This window comes from Corvus hawaiiensis, chromosome 19, assembly GCF_020740725.1.
Source record: "Corvus hawaiiensis isolate bCorHaw1 chromosome 19, bCorHaw1.pri.cur, whole genome shotgun sequence".
NCBI classification, from domain to species: Eukaryota; Metazoa; Chordata; class Aves; order Passeriformes; family Corvidae; genus Corvus; species Corvus hawaiiensis.
In genome coordinates this window covers 9,158,341-9,173,853 of record NC_063231.1, presented here as the reverse complement: position 1 = coordinate 9,173,853, position 15,513 = coordinate 9,158,341, and the positions used below count along the sequence as shown (strand labels likewise).

General features: G+C 54.7%; 1 protein-coding gene across 1 annotated transcript; it reads left to right on the top strand.

Annotated features, from left to right (window-relative positions):
* The first annotated feature begins 1,039 nt into the window (after positions 1–1,039).
* On the top strand, positions 1,040–14,693 carry LOC125336051. Its single transcript, XM_048324157.1, has 20 exons — positions 1,040–1,117; positions 5,407–5,527; positions 5,998–6,099; positions 6,676–6,766; positions 8,624–8,703; positions 8,881–9,003; positions 9,146–9,225; positions 9,324–9,444; positions 9,735–9,824; positions 10,179–10,283; positions 10,498–10,663; positions 11,113–11,207; positions 11,652–11,801; positions 11,993–12,147; positions 12,470–12,605; positions 12,683–12,817; positions 13,024–13,200; positions 13,426–13,581; positions 14,051–14,152; positions 14,442–14,693. The coding sequence occupies exons 2-20, from the start codon at positions 5,495–5,497 to the stop codon at positions 14,691–14,693; spliced, it is 2,349 nt and encodes a 782-aa protein (XP_048180114.1). The 5' UTR covers positions 1,040–1,117; positions 5,407–5,494.
* The last annotated feature ends 820 nt before the right edge of the window (positions 14,694–15,513 follow it).

Genomic DNA, 15,513 nt, shown 5'->3' with positions numbered 1-15,513 from the left:
TACATAAAGCTCTCATGCTGGACAGGTTTATTCTCCTGAATATTTTCACTAGAACAATTCAAGATGGGTTTTTTTAAGTGTGTCATAGGTTAGCAAGCATAGTCCCGGAAGGGACGTCCTTGCCAAGGGATGCTTACAGTTTCCTCTGGGAACTGATAGAACCTATCAGCTGGCCAGTTTGAATATGGACAATTCTCTAAGCCACTTAAAGTTGTGACCACCTCTGTGATCCACATTTAAGAATAGGCAAACTCCCCCCCAAGCTCTCTCTCGTTTCTGGCGCTGGGACAGGTGGCTGCGGGCCCCGTGTGGGGGCCAGCGGGCCCGGCCAGGCCCTGCTTGGGCCAGGCCGGGCCGGGCCACGGCCATCCTGGAGCCATGGACCTGTTCCAGACGTGGAACCCCCCCCACTGCCTTGCCGTGGGCAGCCGGAGCGGCTCGGCTCTCCCCCCTCTCCACTGCGATAAGAAAAATTCAACATTCCAGCTGCAAAGCTGCAAGGCCGAGGTGAGATCACTGCAGATTAGATGTAGTGGTTGCTGGTGCTGGGTGTTAAAGCCTTACTCCTATTAAGGAGCTTTTAATAATTTTTCCTTGGCTTTTGGATTAGGTAAAAGTCAGCCCAGCACTGCAAATTCTTCCCCCAAAGGTCCAGTGCTGTCTAAGCCTGAAGATCTCTAATCCCTGTGCTCCTGGGGCATACCTCCTGTGCCACTAGGATCCCAAATTTTTATATTTTTCTAATTTTTGTAATTTTTCAATTTTTTTGTTTTTAATAAATTATTTTAATTTTTCTGAGAGTTGTCTCGTTCCTCACATTTTTGGGAGTGTGATTGGTTTTTCCATGTGCAGGAACTTGCCTTGTTTGCATTGTTCTGTGGCACTGCTGACTTGTGCTCCAGAAGAGAAAGTGAACATCCAGCTGTGTGTGATATGTGGGTGCTTTAAGGATGGGAGGAGCCAAGTAAATTGTCTTTTTCTCTGAGATCCTAGTGGCTTCTGCATTTCTGTCTGGAAGAGGAGCTGAATAAACTGGGATTTGGAAAGGCTGTGCAGGCACTTGGAGAAGGGAAGGGAAGAGACATGAAGGCTTCCTTGGACACAAACAGCTTTTGAGGTACTCACACTGCCTTCTTCTTTAGAGGGCCCTGTCTTCCAGCCAGTCTGTTCTCTTAAAAATTCTTGCTTTCTAGTTTTTAAGTAGACTTTGAGAAGCAGGCACTGAAATGTCTGTGGCAGGAGGGAAATGATTATTGTGCTGCACGCGTTCTCCGTAAGGAGGAACGTGCGTTACTGGTGCTTTGTAACTAAGTTATACCACATCTGTAGCCCAGCCTGGCAACCTCCAGAGAGCTCTGTGTGAACTCACACTGTGTGAATGCAGAAACACAACAGCTTCCTCAAGTGTGAGTGACCACAGAAATAATAGAATAAATGGATTAACAGCATTTTCCTGTTTATATAATTCCTGACTAATTTTTTCCATATCCATTAACCTTTTTTTTCCCCCCTCCTAGCTCCTTAGCATGTCTTGCTAATATGTTCTTTTCTGCAAGTGCCATCCTGTCATGTTTGCAAATAAGGGAGAATTTGTCAGAAGGGTTGCAGGAGAAATCCTTGCAGCTTTCCTCCTTTCCGAGGAGAAGCTGCCACCCAAGCTGGAGCTGACTGTTCATTTCCCCAGGTGCAACCTGACTCATGAACAATCCAACCTGGTGGAACCTTGGGTTCAGAATGAAACAAAACAGAATCCAAACATAAAGCATTAGTACCTACGGACAGTGGTTTTAAAACAGAGAAGTTAAACCAGTGAAAAACTTCATTCTACTTAATGTACTGCAGGAGAAATGAAAATGTTAGCAATGTTTTCTATTGGTTGCTGTGGAAAATTTATTTCAGAGCAGGTGGTGGGAAGCCAAAGTGTGCTTTAGACTTGGGATTTTTTGCAGAGATTTCTCAGCTCAACCACAATGTCCTGCTGGTTGCTCTCTCTGCAGGGGCTAGTTGGAGCTGTGGATGCAAACTGCACTCGTATGCTCACTTAGGAAAGAGGCTCTTTGTCCCTTTCCATGATTCTGTTTTATTTTTTTTTATTGCAAAGGCTTGTTGAGAGTGGCATAGAGCAGACCAGTGAGGGCAAAGTATAATGAAAGTGATACCAAAATGATCTCTTACATAAACTCTTCTTCTTTTCTGGGAAAGAACTTAGAGCAGAAAAAAAAAAAAAATCTGTAGGATCTTTTGAAGTTCCTTGGGTTTTATTCTGTTGCTGTTGTACTTCCTTCAGTAGTAGTATTTTCTCCAAAGTGACTGCAACTTATGTCTTCTTGGTGGGACCCTCAGGGTACCAGGTGAATCTTTTAGAGATTGTGGTGGTTTGTTCCACCAAGCTGGTTCTGACCATAAAACCCACAGACTAAAATGCTCCTAAAGCTATAGATCCCAGGGTGTGAGGCTGGAAGAGGGAAAAGGGGTGGGGAAATTCAGTGTTTGCAGCTGGAGAAGAGTGCTGGATTTTGTGTGTCCGTGACTGTGCTTAATGGTTGGTTGGAGAAAGAAGGACATCTAAACCCTGGGACAGCAGCTCTGCTCTCCTGGCTCCTGTGGGGGTGTTGGGGGAACTCTGCTCTGGTCCCTTTGAGAGTGCTCACTGAAGCTGTGCCAGAGGCAGAAAGCCTAAGGATACCCATTGGAAAGGCAGTGAGCTGGCTTAACTTGTAGAACAAAACATGTATCAGGGTATTGCAGGTCATTAGCTTTTCACTTGGAGCTGCTGGAAGTGATGCCATTGCTTTGGAGATTGAATTTTCTTCTTGTCTTGGCAAACACTGGAATTATTTATTGTCTTGTGTTTGTTACAATGCCATGGGAAGAGGCTGAAAGTTTCAGGTAGTGATGTCTCCTCAAATAGATCCTTTTGCAAACAAAACCAAAGGACCTTGTTAAGGCTCTACAGTTTTCCTCTCAAATCCTCTTTCTCCTGCCAGTGATCTCAGGTGGGCTGGTTTGTGAGTCAGGTCTGCCCTGGGGGAAAGCTGAGTGTGAGTGGCTGGTGTTTGCTGAAGGAACTCCAGCTCCTCCTGTTTGTTCCCTTATTCTCCTACTTCTTGCAGCTGATCTGCTTTTAGGGTCTGCCTGTGTGTCCTGGCCTGTCCTACTGGCATCTCTGCAGGGCACTGGATGGGGACAGGGGGAATAAGCAGCACAACCAAACTCTGAAGGAGCTGGAGAGCTTTGCCCTGTCCTTTGCAGGATGTCTGAGATGGAGGTGAGTCCCATGAGCCAGATGCCCCCACTGTCCTTGCTGGAGAACAGAGCCCGTGGAGATACAAGGGGATGGTTCTGGTGATCAGCAGAGGTGGCAATTCCTCCCTGGAGCCCGTCGATTTGGGAGTAGGCTCCTGTTCTAAAATTGCTGTTTCCTGTGGAAATATTCTTCCTGCCTCCCATGCTGCCAAGTGATTGCATTCCTGTGAACCTCTGCTGTAGCCAGTGGGTGAGGAAATGTTTGAGTTGCCCCTTGATCTTCTCACACTGGCTGTGAGAAGTGGCAGAGCAGCTTTGGCTGGGTGAGTGCTCTGTGTTAGCCCCTGACACCAGTGTTAGATACACCTGCCACATCTGTGGTTCTGCAAGAAACCTGCCCTAGCCGTGCTGCTGAGGTTCAGCTGTATCAACACTGGGGTAAAAAGGAAAGTTAAACGAACCAAAAAACCTGAAACTCCTTCATGGATGGGCTGCAGCCCAGTTAGCTGGAGCTTTGTGGAAAATGAGCTGTGCAGCAGAAAGCCATGAGATGAACTGTTGTGCTTTCAGGATCGTGTTGCAGAAAGTCTTTAAGCAGACGAAGCTGATCCAATGGTGCCTTTCCAGGGAAGAGGTGCTCTCCAGCATCCATCAGAGCTTGCAGTCTCTATCCCTTCTTCACACTGAGTTACTGGCCCTTTTTTTTTTAGTCCCCTTTTCTCCCACCACTACCCTGTACACACGAGGGTGAAAGCATGGCTGGGCTTTATTCAGCTGCTCTCAGCTGGTCCTGAGAAGCATGAGAAAGATTCATCACCCCATGAGGATCATGGAGACCACAAACCATTTAATGAGGAGTTAAACAACTCCAACTGTGAAGCAAAACTTCATTTTTCCTTTTTTCACCTTTTTTTTAGTGAGACAGCCTACGTCTGTAAGAAGGAGAACTTGTGTTCCTTCCAAAAGTCATGGCTTTTCAAAATCTGTATTTTCATGAGCAGTGGATGTTTTTTAAAATGTGTATGGATATTTCACCTTGACTCCTCAGCAGCTACTGGTGGCCACTTGCCTGCCTCCCTCTGCTTCAGTCACCTGCAGACATCTCCTGTCTGGTTGTTTCACAACACTCCAGGCAAGGGGAGCAGCCATCCCTATTCCAGGAACTCTCAGGAGTTTAACATCTCTGATGTGCTATGGCATTAGCAACATGCTGCCCCGGTTTTTAATTACATCATGGTGATTAGCAGTCCAGAAAATCACTTGAAACCAATTAAATAATGTGCACCTAACTGAAGACTGCTGCAGGCTCTGGGGGCTGCTTCAGAGCAGTCACAGTTGATAGGGTTTTAAACAGGCCCTCTCCCCCTCCCTGTAAATGATTTACCTACTTCATTATTTTTCAACTCCAACAGTAATTGTTTTTTAGGGGTTTAGTAAAGCTGCTGTTATGAGTGGTAGCAGTAAAACTTTCTCCTGTATGTACCCCCCCATGTCTGGGTCGAGGCCCTAAAGCGAGCTGTGGTTTTTCTGACCCCTGAATTACTGCCTGTAGTTTCAATGCTCTCACGTAGAGGTACCAAAGGTTCTGCTGCCCAATGTCCCCCTGAGTAAATCAGCCCTACAGCCCAATCTGGCCTTGTAATGGAGCAGCAGTGGATGATGCACTTGAGGTCATTACTAATAAATATCCAAACCTCTCCAGAAGCAATGGGATTGAGAAGGGCTGAGAGCAAAAGGTGGTTTTCTCTCCCAATTTTTTTTCAATATGTAACCACATTTGCATGAGAAAAGGTCCCTCCAGGGGCAGATGTCCTTGTCCCTGACCAAGGGGGCTGAGAGCAGCCGTGGTGCCCAAGGGGGGTCTGTTTCCTTCTGCCTTCCAGCTGCCCCATGAGCTGGCTTGGCTGCTCCTGCAGCCTTGGGGACCCCAGCCCAGAGCAGCCAGAAAACTCTCCTGGTCCCCTCCCTGTGCAGAACCACTTGGAATCGTGGCTTATGCCAGGGCCTGGATTTATTCTGCCACCCAGAAAAAAAATCAAGGTGAGGAGACACCCGGTGTTCTGGGGGGGAATCTGCTCATCCCTTGTGGGTCCCCTGCACGAGGCCTCGAGGGGCTGCTCCCAGCACCAGTGTCCAACTGGCTCTCCTGTGTCCTTGCAGCTTGGTGGAGAATGTGCTGGAGGGCAAAACCAAGAGCCTCCTCTCTGCGTGTTTCTCAAGTGTCTTCTGGCTTCCCCCAGAAAGGGAAATGCCACGCTCAGGCGCTTCCCTCTACATCAAGGTAAGTGCTGGCTGAGCTCCAGCAGTGTCCAGTCCTTCTGGGCAGCTCCCTGGTCACCCTGTGCTGCCCCATGACCAGAGATCTGAGGCAGGGTGAGGTCTTGCTGTTGCTTGCCCACCCTTCTGTCCCCTTCCCATGGGCGTGGCTGTGTCCCCAGCAGTTTGTGTATCGCTGTGTCTCTCCTGAGCAGTTCAGGTTTCCTCCTCAGGCACTGAGAGTTCAGATCAGTGTCCTGGGCGTGGGGGAAAGAAGAGCAGAATCACAGGCACTGCTCTCTGTCGTCTTTGCAGACCCTGAAGGCCATGGACACAATGCTGAGGACACCGGTGCTCAGCTTTCCTGTCTCCAGTGTCAGCCAGGAGCTGCAGGACATCTTTGAGGTCTGGCACAGGCCGAGTGGGGGTCCCAGGGCGTTCCTCACCCTGGAGAGTGTCTGCTCCAGTGCTCACCAGCACCTTCTCTCACCCCAGATGCTGCTGGACTTCACCAGAGCTGAGAGAGTTGTGTGGGAGAGGGCTGTGGGCAGGATTGGTGTCCTGACCCTTTTGCCATCCAATTATTCCACTCTGGAGGTAAGGAGCAGGTCCCTCCAGGCAGACCATCTCCCCATCCCTGCCCACCAGCACAGGCTGCAGCTCTGAGGTGCCTTCATGGCCAACTCAGGCTCCACCACAGGTTTGAGGGCTCCACCAGCCTCTGCACTGAGGGGTTAGAGAGCAGCTTCAGGAGTCCCAGCTAGGACAGACAGAGTGCCTCCATCACCGGGAGTGCCTCAGGAGGGGACAGGAGGGATCCTGAGAAGGCTCTGGGACATAACCAACAGCTCTGGGAGATTGCTGGGGGGAATAAAGTGTTTTTGTAGAGTCCAGCATTGCAAGCCCTCCATCCAGGGGCATTTCTGCAGGGGGGCAGGGGTGCACTGAAGGCCTCAGGAGACGTTTGTCTGTAATCATTAGGAAGAATTTCTTAATGGAAACAGTTCTCAGGCTTTGGAAGGGAGTCCCCATTCCTGGAGGCACTCAAGAAACGACTGGATGTGGCACTCAGTGCTCTGGTTTAATTGACAAGGTGGTGATTGGTCAAAGGTTGGACTTGATGATCTTGGGGGTCTTTTCCAAATTTAATGTTTCTGTGATTCTGTGACCCAGAGCGATCTGAAGACACCTACAGGGCAGATGGAGGAGTCCCGTGGTCGGACTGTGCCTGAGCGGCCTCTGCAGGCCCCAGAAAGGGCAAACGGTGAGCTTTTGTGTAAAATCAGGGCCAAGGAAGGGCTCCTAAGGGTGCAAGGAGGCTGATGGAGGAGTGCTGCAGGGACCAGGGGCTAAAGTGGGGCCAGTTTCCCCTTCAGCACCCCAGTGCACCTTTTGATGTGCTCTAGAGGTCCCAGTTTGCCCCCGGTCCCCGCAGCACCTGCACCAGCTCAGGCTGCTCAGCTGGGCTGGACCAGAGGACAAGAGCTCCCAGCATGATGAGGACCACAGCATTATCGTGGTGGTTGCCACGCTCCCAGGTTGCCACGCTCCCATCTGCACTCCTACACCCCCCCAGAGAGGTCAGGCTCTGCAGTATCCTGGAAGGAAAGGGATGTCCTGAAGGCACATGGGAGTGTCTGAACACGGGGCTCTGGGGTGCATGGGAGGGCACCAGGGATGTCCCGAGGGGATGGGAGGGCACAGGGAGGTCTGGAGGCACCCTGAAAGCAGCCAGGTGGCCAAGGCTATGCCAGGCCTGTGCCCTGGGGGACAGCCTGCCCTTCCCTGCCGGGGTGGTGGGTCACTGGGACCCGTTGCTGGGGACAGGTTCCGTGTCAACAAGCCCTGGAACCCGTTGCTAGAGGCAGGTGCTGTGTCACAGTGGGGCCCTCTGTGACAGCCCACTGCAGCGTGCGTGGTCAGCGTGCCTGTTGCCCACGGTGGATGGTGACAGGCAGGAGCTTGGAGCTGACAAGGAGCCCCTGAGTGCAGCCTGTCTTGCCCCATCACCCCTGGTAGCCCTGTTGGTGCCTTGAGAGGCCACCTAGAAACAGAGACTAGACAGGAGTAAGGGAATAAAGGTAGGTGTTTATTTGAAAGGCCTTCAGAGGTACCCCTGGGGAGCCAGAGGCCACTGCCCAGATGGACCCCAAGATGGACAACAGGTCACGAGTTCTTCACACTTTTATAGGTTTGGTTCATTTGCATGTCAGGGTTAATTCTCCAATTAAAGCTTCAGGTTGATGATGTAATTTCCCCTCAGCTTGCCCCCCTCTCAGAGGCTTTTGGTTTATACATTTTGGGCCTAGGACAGTCTGAGTGTCCTTGAAGAGCAGGCCTGGAGAGGCCTTGTTATGTCTGGCTGGCATGAGCGAGCAGAAATTAACAGGCTACAAGAAACTCCGAGTTACCCACTGGGCAGTGCAGGATTTGAAAACTATCAAAGTTAAAATCTAAGGCATCACTGTGGGGCTGAAGTGTTTTACCAAAGATTGCCACACCACCACCCCAACACCCACCCCAGCATCCCCCATATTGTGTATCCTAAAGGATGGAGAAGAGACCCCCCGCCTTCCCCAGGAAGGCCTGGGAGGAGGACAGCTCTTCCGAGGAGAGCAGCTCTTTATACCTCCAGCCTTTGTCCTTCTACGACACGACCACGATGCAGCCACTGCAGATTGGTGAGCGAGGGGCCCCGTGGGGCTGGGCAGGGCTGGGGCCCACCAGCACACCCTGCACGGGGCCAGGATCACGTTTTCCTGGCACGATGACAACAACAGTCCTGGGGGACAGGCACGATGTCGCCTGAATGCCAGGGCAGCTCAGGGCTGGAGGCCAGCCCCAGCACAGCCTCTGCCAAGAAAAACCAGCAGAGGGGCTCCAGGGTGTGGGCAGTGAGGGGCAGTGGGGCTCTGGACCTTTCCTGCCCATCAGCCCAGGGCACTGAGGCCTTCCCAGCTCCAGCAGAGCAGCTCCTCTGCTGGTTGCCTCCAGCCACGAGCTGCACAGGACAAAGGCCGTGCCAGGGGGGTGGGCATGGGGCTGGGTGGAGGGTAGGTCTCCTTGGCTCTCTCCTGTGGCCAGAGCCTCTGCAGCCCTCCCTGCTCTTGCCCTCTGGCAGATTCCAGCTGGTTGCCTGTATATGAAGAAGCAGAGGAAGCTGTGGATTTCATCATGGCCTTTGTCAGCAGCCTTGACAAGGTAATTGGGGCCAGTTGGACAGTGGCTGTGCTGGCGTTTGCTGGCAGGGGCTTTGCTGGGCTGTGGAGGGCTGCTGCCTGGGCAGAGCTGCTTTTCCCACAGGGCAGTGCTCTGGTGCTGCTGGCTGTGTCCACCCTCCCACACTCCCCATTTGTGTCTCTGTCCCCTGGCTGCCAGGACACCCACAAGTTCACATTTCTGAAGAGTGTCTACGTGCTGTGCAAAACCGCCTTGAAACGTGGCTTGACCCAGGGCCTGGATTTATTCTGCCAAACGTGCGAAGTGGTGGACAACATCAAGGTGAGGGGACACCTGGTGTTCTGGGGATGGGGACAAGCACCCCTGGCACTGGGACCCTGTGTGGACAGCACTTGGGTGGGGCAGGGACTGGAGGCACTGGGTGCTGGCAGCTGCCAGGTCCCATCCTGGTTGTGTTCTGCAGGACATCCTGGAAAAGGAGCCAAGGGACCATGTGTCCTTACGGGTCCGGTATCTCGCCATGATTGCCATCGATGAATTAAGGTGGGCCCCCTGCCCCAGAGCTCCGAGGCCTTGTGCACGAGGCCTCGAGGGGCTGCTCCCAGCACCAGTGTCCAACTGGCTCTCCTGTGTCCTTGCAGCTTGGTGGAGAATGTGCTGGAGGGCAAAACCAAGAGCCTCCTCTCTGCGTGTTTCTCAAGTGTCTTCTGGCTTCCCTCAGAAAGGGAAATGCCACGCTCAGGCGCTTCCCTCTACATCAAGGTAAGTGCTGGCTGAGCTCCAGCAGTGTCCAGTCCTTCTGGGCAGCTCCCTGGTCACCCTGTGCTGCCCCATGACCAGAGATCTGAGGCAGGGTGAGGTCTTGCTGTTGCTTGCCCACCCTTCTGTCCCCTTCCCATGGGCGTGGCTGTGTCCCCAGCAGTTTGTGTATCGCTGTGTCTCTCCTGAGCAGTTCAGGTTTCCTCCTCAGGCACTGAGAGTTCAGATCAGTGTCCTGGGCGTGGGGGAAAGAAGAGCAGAATCACAGGCACTGCTCTCTGTCGTCTTTGCAGACCCTGAAGGCCATGGACACAATGCTGAGGACACTGGTGCTCAGCTTTCCTGTCTCCAGTGTCAGCCAGGAGCTGCAGGACATCTTTGAGGTCTGGCACAGGCCGAGTGGGGGTCCCAGGGCGTTCCTCACCCTGGAGGGGAGGAGTTGCCCAGTCCAGTGCTGAGCAGGCAGGGCGTGGTGTGGGGAGGATGCTCAGCTCCTGTGAGGAAGCAGGGGCTGGCACCAGGCTCCTCGGAGGCACAGTGGCTGCAGAGGGTGGCACCTTCTTGGCCAAAAGGTTGTCCTGGGAGCTTTGTCCAGGCCTCTGAGGGACCCCAGGGATAGGCAGCCCTCTGCAGACTTTGTGTGAGGTCGGAGGAAGCCTCGAGGGATGATACAAGTCTGGCCCAGGAGCAGAGCTGTGTTTGCTTCTGGTGCTCACCAGCAGCTTCTCTCATCCCAGATGCTGCTGGACTTCACCAAGTCTGAGAGAGAAGTTGTGCAGGAGAGGGCTCTGGGGAGGATCGGTGTCCTTACTTATTTGATGTCCAACTATTCCATTCTGAAGGTAAGGACCAGGCGCCCTCCAGCCAGGCCATCTCCCCTCCCTGCCACTCTCCATGCCAGGGCTGCTGCCCAGCTGGTTGCTCCAAGAGATGGGGCCATAGAGCCCTGCAAAGCTCAGATTCACCGGGAATCCAGCCCTGGGCACACTCTTGGGTACAAGTCTTCGGCACTAACTTCCTTCTCTTAGCCCTTCTTCTCATGCCTCCCTCATCCAGGCCTCTGTCAACTTTGGAAGAGACAGTTCTGGACGTGTCTGCCCTGAAGACATCTCAATCCCAATCGTGGGAAAGCTGCTGGCACGTCTCATTCTTTTCCGATGTTCCAGTGAACATACAAGCTATACAGCCTTCCATGCTCTTTTCTCCCTCGCTGAATTCCTCTGTAAGTAAAAAAGCAAGAGCAGCTGTGGCCTTCACACCTGTGCACACAGAGCTCTCTTGACAGATCTGCTGCCTGACCTGCTTTGCCCCTCCCAGCTGCTTCCTGTAGCATCCCAGCTGTCACTCTGCTGCAGAAGCTGAGTGCTCGCCTCAAATCCCGGATCTGTTTGTTACTGCTCCCCTTCCTCCCCTTCCTTTCAGGCCCTTGAACCCCACTGCCTTGTGGCCCCCACAGCCAAAGCTGCAATTGACTGCCAGGTGCCAAAGCCAAGCCTTCCCCGTTAGAGAAGAGCAGATCCAGCAGCATGGCTGCTCCCTCTTGCCTGTAGCAGGAAGCTATTGCTGATGCCCTCCAGAAATCTTGCCTGATTCTGTCCCGCTGTCCTGCAAGCAGATCTCAGGGGGGTTTGATGACCTTAGTGACTTTTCTGTGCTTTCCCTGCTGTTTAGACAAGTCAAGGCCAATTGACAGGTCAGACCAGCTCGTTTGGGAAGGTGTGACCACCTCCTCCTTGTGTTCCCTGAGCACCAAGGACTGTACCCAGGTAAAGAGCCCCCCTCTGCTTTGCGGGTCTCTTGTCTGTGGCATCAGCAGGGCATTTGTGTGAGCAAAGGGACCCAGAGCCAGTGGGGCCGGTGGGGCCTCACTGCCCTGGCAAGAAGGTTCCTGCCATCCCTGAGCAGGGACAACACACGGGCTGCACTCTGGTGTCCTGGCAGCAGCTCCAGCCCCAGCAGCAGCTCCAGCCCTCCTGGCCGCCAGCAAGAGCCTGGTTCTCTGTAGGGCCAGCACGCCATGCCCATGAGCCCTCCTCCCCGATGTGGAGGGCCCTTTCTCCTCACCCTCTCCCACCCAGGGACTGCAGGCACTGCTGTCAGCTTTCCTGAGGGATGTGCTGCCAGCACTGCCAGGAACCTCTGCCCAGCCAAGCAGCACCACCAGGGCACTCAGTGGCATGCCTTCCTTCCTTCCTTCCTTCCTGCCGTAGGCCTTTGGAAGATATCTCCGCTCTAGCGAGAGGACAGACGTCATCCTCGAGGCCATTGGGGCGTTGAGAGATGACAGCATCCTTGACAAGGAGGTGCCCAGCAGCATGCTGGATGTGGCCATGAGAGACCCAGACTCCTGGCTGATGGATGTAAGTGCCCGGGGGCTGGACTGCCATCTTCAGCCCTGTCAGGCCTTGTTCCTCCCTCCATCCCTTCCTCACAAATCCAGGTGACTTGGGCACCTGAAGCCACCTGAAGGTGGCAGAGAGGAACGGGAAGGGCAGCTGAGGACATGGCTGCACTCCAGTGGCAGTGCCATGCTCACCTGTTTCCTCTCCAGGTGCCCAAGATAGTGAGCTGCATCCTTGAAACCCTGCCATGCATCACCACGGAGTCAGGCTGTAAGAAAGTGGAGTCACTGTTTCTCCTGATGACCAACGAGTATGGCTCAGCAGTGCTCATCAGCCTGTGTGAGATGGCTTTTCAAGGAGACAGGTACTGGCCCTGACAATCTGAAGGGCTTGCTCCATGTGGGGAGTGGGACCCCAAGACTTTGTGTGTGCCAGATCCAAGGAATGCTGCAGGACTTCTCAGGGAGCCAGGCTCTCCATCCCACAAACCTTTCCAGCTCTCTGGCTGGGCCTGCAGCAGCCAAAGCCAGCCAAGCCAGTCCAGAGCCAGCTTGGTGCTCCCAGAACTCCCCCTCAACCCTGTCAGGCTTCCCCGGCAGGGCCCCTGGAGACCCCCAGCTTGGGCTCTGCTCTGTGGGGCTGGTCCTGGCCACGGCGCTGTGGCTGAGGCAGCCCCTGGCTTCCAGCACTGTGCAGGAACTGTGCGACACTCTGTCCTCCATGCCTGAGATCTTGGACAAGGTCCTAACGGAATTGGCTACCTTGCTCCGCAACCAGTGGTGCAACCCTCGCAGAGAAGGCACCTGCGCCTCTCGCAGAGCCGTGAGTTGCCAGGAAAGGCCCTGATCCCTTGCCGTGAGCCCTCTGCCAGCGCCTCATGGCTCTGTTTGTTCCTGCAGTCGTCCTCGGGGCAGATTGACGTGGAGGAGTTGGGTGACGAGCCCAACGTCTGGAGCGATCAGGAGCATGTCGATGTGCTGATGGCCTTCGTGTTGCTGGAAGTCCTCGCTGAGCTGTCAGAGAGAGCTGAGATGGTGAGCAGGGTGATGTTGGGGCAGCCACGTCAGCAGCCAGGGCCTGGGGCTGAGTGCAGGGCAGTGGCTTGGCCTGGGCTGGGAGTCAGGATGTGGGGGTGACTGCTTCAAAGACCCTCCCTGCTGTGGTGGGGCCTGGGGTGGCTGCCCTGGGAGGTGTCCAGACAAAACCTTTTCAGAAAATGGAAATTCTCTTCTTCCTAAAGGCAAAAAAAGTTGACGCCTTCCTGCCAAGCATGATGAAGATACTGGAAGCTGGCAGTGAAGATGAAAAGCTGAAGATCATTGTGGTCTTCCGAAATATCCTGGGTCAGCTGAAAAAGGCAAAGGCCAGCTCCATCGCCATGATGCTGGTGGGGAAGGTGCTGCCGCTCTTTGACTCGGTGAGGCTGATGTGGGAGGCTGAGCCCTGCAGCCGGGCCCTGCCCTGCAGCCCTGCCCTGCAAGCAGTGCTCAGAGCAGGCTCAGCTCTCCTGGAACGGATTCTGGGCTTTGCAGCCAAACGCTGCTCCTGCCTGCTCTGGAATGTGACCCTGGAGCATCGCCCTCACCGCAGCCACGGGCAGAGAGCTGCTGTTCCAAAGCTCACTTTTCCTCCTTCCTACCAGGAGTGCAGCCAGCTGCGAGAGCTCTCCCTGTTGCTCTTCAGAGACCTGCTGAAGGCTGTGTTGAGTAGGGATGAGAAGAAGATGAGGAGGAACATTCAGAGTGCTCTGGTCCCTCTTCTCTTCCGTCTGAATGACCATATCCCCAGCGTGGCTAAGGTTTGGATTTTGAGGCTGAGCACTGGTATGGGGGGACTGCCACCTCCCAGGGATCCCAGGGCCTGGGGCAAGGGCTGCTGGCAGCAGGCAGGGCTTCCCCAGTGCAGCCCCTGGGTAGGGTCCCTGCAGAACTGTACAAGCAGGGGTGGACAAGGTGGCTCAGCCATTTTCAACACCTGCCCTGCCTGCTGCAGCAGGGCTCTGCAGCAGCCCGTGGCCACTGAGGCAGCACCCGAGGCCCGAACATATGTGCTCCCAGAAGCCTAGAGGTTTCTCAGCTTTCCTACAAGTATCAGAGGCCAGGGCTTCAAGCCTCAGTCAGTCACGCAGGGCTGTCCCCAAGAGAACTCAAGACACTTGGGCTAGGACAAGTCACAGCTTCCTAGGGGCAGAATCACGGCAGGAGTAGAGCCAAGAGGTCTCTTTGCCCAGGCCCTGGTGCCACGTCTGAGATAATGCTGTCCTGCAGGCCTCCAGGGAAGCCCTTTTTGCTGCTGCAGAGCTTCTCAAATGGAAGCAGCTCAAGCACCTGCTGCAGAGAGAGCGGATGTGGGAGCTTGGAGAATGCTTGGTAAGGACAAGCCACAGGGCCCAGGCTGGGTGAGGGCTGTCCCTGCCCTATGTCTGTCAGGGGAACAGAGCCTGTACGGAGTGCTGCTCGCAGGGCCGGGCAGGACCTGGAGGACCTTGTTCCTGTCCTCGAGAACAGAGCCCCAGAGGCTCCTGTCGAGGCCCCTCTCCCTTCCCTGTACCCAGCAAGAGGGAGGGCTCAGCAGGGAGGGGTGCTGGCAGGAGGGACTGCTCCAGCCAGCTGGGGGACTCTGTGACAAGCCTGGAGACATTGCTGGTGCTCCCTGCAGCTGCTGAGGAGGAGCAGCAGGGCTGAAGAGTACATGCATCAGAGCCTGCCCTACCTGAGGGACTCTCAGTCCTCCGTGCGCCTGGCGGCCGTCAGGTTCATCAGTGAGTCACAGCCCCTGGCCCCTTTTGGGCCAGCCTGGCCACTTCCTTGCCACTGCACTGGCAGCAAGGGGCAACCCTGTGGCAACCCCAACCACCCCATGCCGAGGCTCAGCCTCCCTCTGCCCCTTGCCACAAGCTGGGCTTGGTGACCGCCTTGCTCAGCCCCACTCCCTTTGGCTGCTGGCGGCCCCTGGGTCAGCCCTGCAGAATGGGAGGGCAGCAGGGCCGGGGCTCACACTGCTGGGAGCACAGCAGGAGCAGGGAATGACAGAGCTCTCTTCCCAGGGAGCGCCATGACACACATGAGGGACCAGGATTTGGAGACTCAGACTGACGTCCTCAGTGGTGAGTGCTCTGCGGGGAACCCGCAGGGGCTCTGCCCACACGTGGCTTCATCTTGCCTCTGTTTCTTTTGGTCACAGCCCTTCAGCCCTTGGAGACGGACAGGGACATCTCGATCAGTTCCATGGCAGCCCACGCTGGCTCGATCCTAAGAGCTCCAAGGGTGCGGCGAAGATCATCGGTCATTCTCCAAATGCTGTGCTGCTGGTGCCGGTGAGCCCAGCAGAGCTGTAGTTTTCTTTTACTGCTGGTGCCGGTGAGCCCAGCAGATTTGTAGTTTTCTGTAGCTGCTGGTGCCGGTGAGCCCAGGAGAGCTGTAGTTTTCTTTTACTGCTGGTGCCGGTGAGCCCAGCAGAGTTGTAGTTTTCTGTAGCTGCTGGTGCCGGTGAGCCCAGCAGAGTTGTAGTTTTCTTTAGCTGCTGGTGCCGGTGAGCCCAGCAGAGCTGAAGTTTTCTTTTGCTGCTGGTGCCGGTGAGCCCAGCAGAGCTGTAGTTTTCTGTAGCTGCTGGTGCCGGTGAGCCCAGCAGAGTTGTAGTTTTCTGTAGCTGCTGGTGCCGGTGAGCCCAGCAGAGCTGTAGTTTTCTTTTACTGCTGGTGCCGGTGAGCCCAGCAGAGTTATCGTTTTCT

Coding starts and splice junctions, on each gene's coding strand:
- LOC125336051 (XM_048324157.1), top strand. CDS start 5,495: ATGCCACGCTCAGGCGCTTCCCTCTACATCAAG. Junction 5,528..5,997: donor GCGCTTCCCTCTACATCAAG/GTAAGTGCTGGC, acceptor CTCTCACCCCAG/ATGCTGCTGGACTTCACCAG. Junction 9,445..9,734: donor GCGCTTCCCTCTACATCAAG/GTAAGTGCTGGC, acceptor TCGTCTTTGCAG/ACCCTGAAGGCCATGGACAC.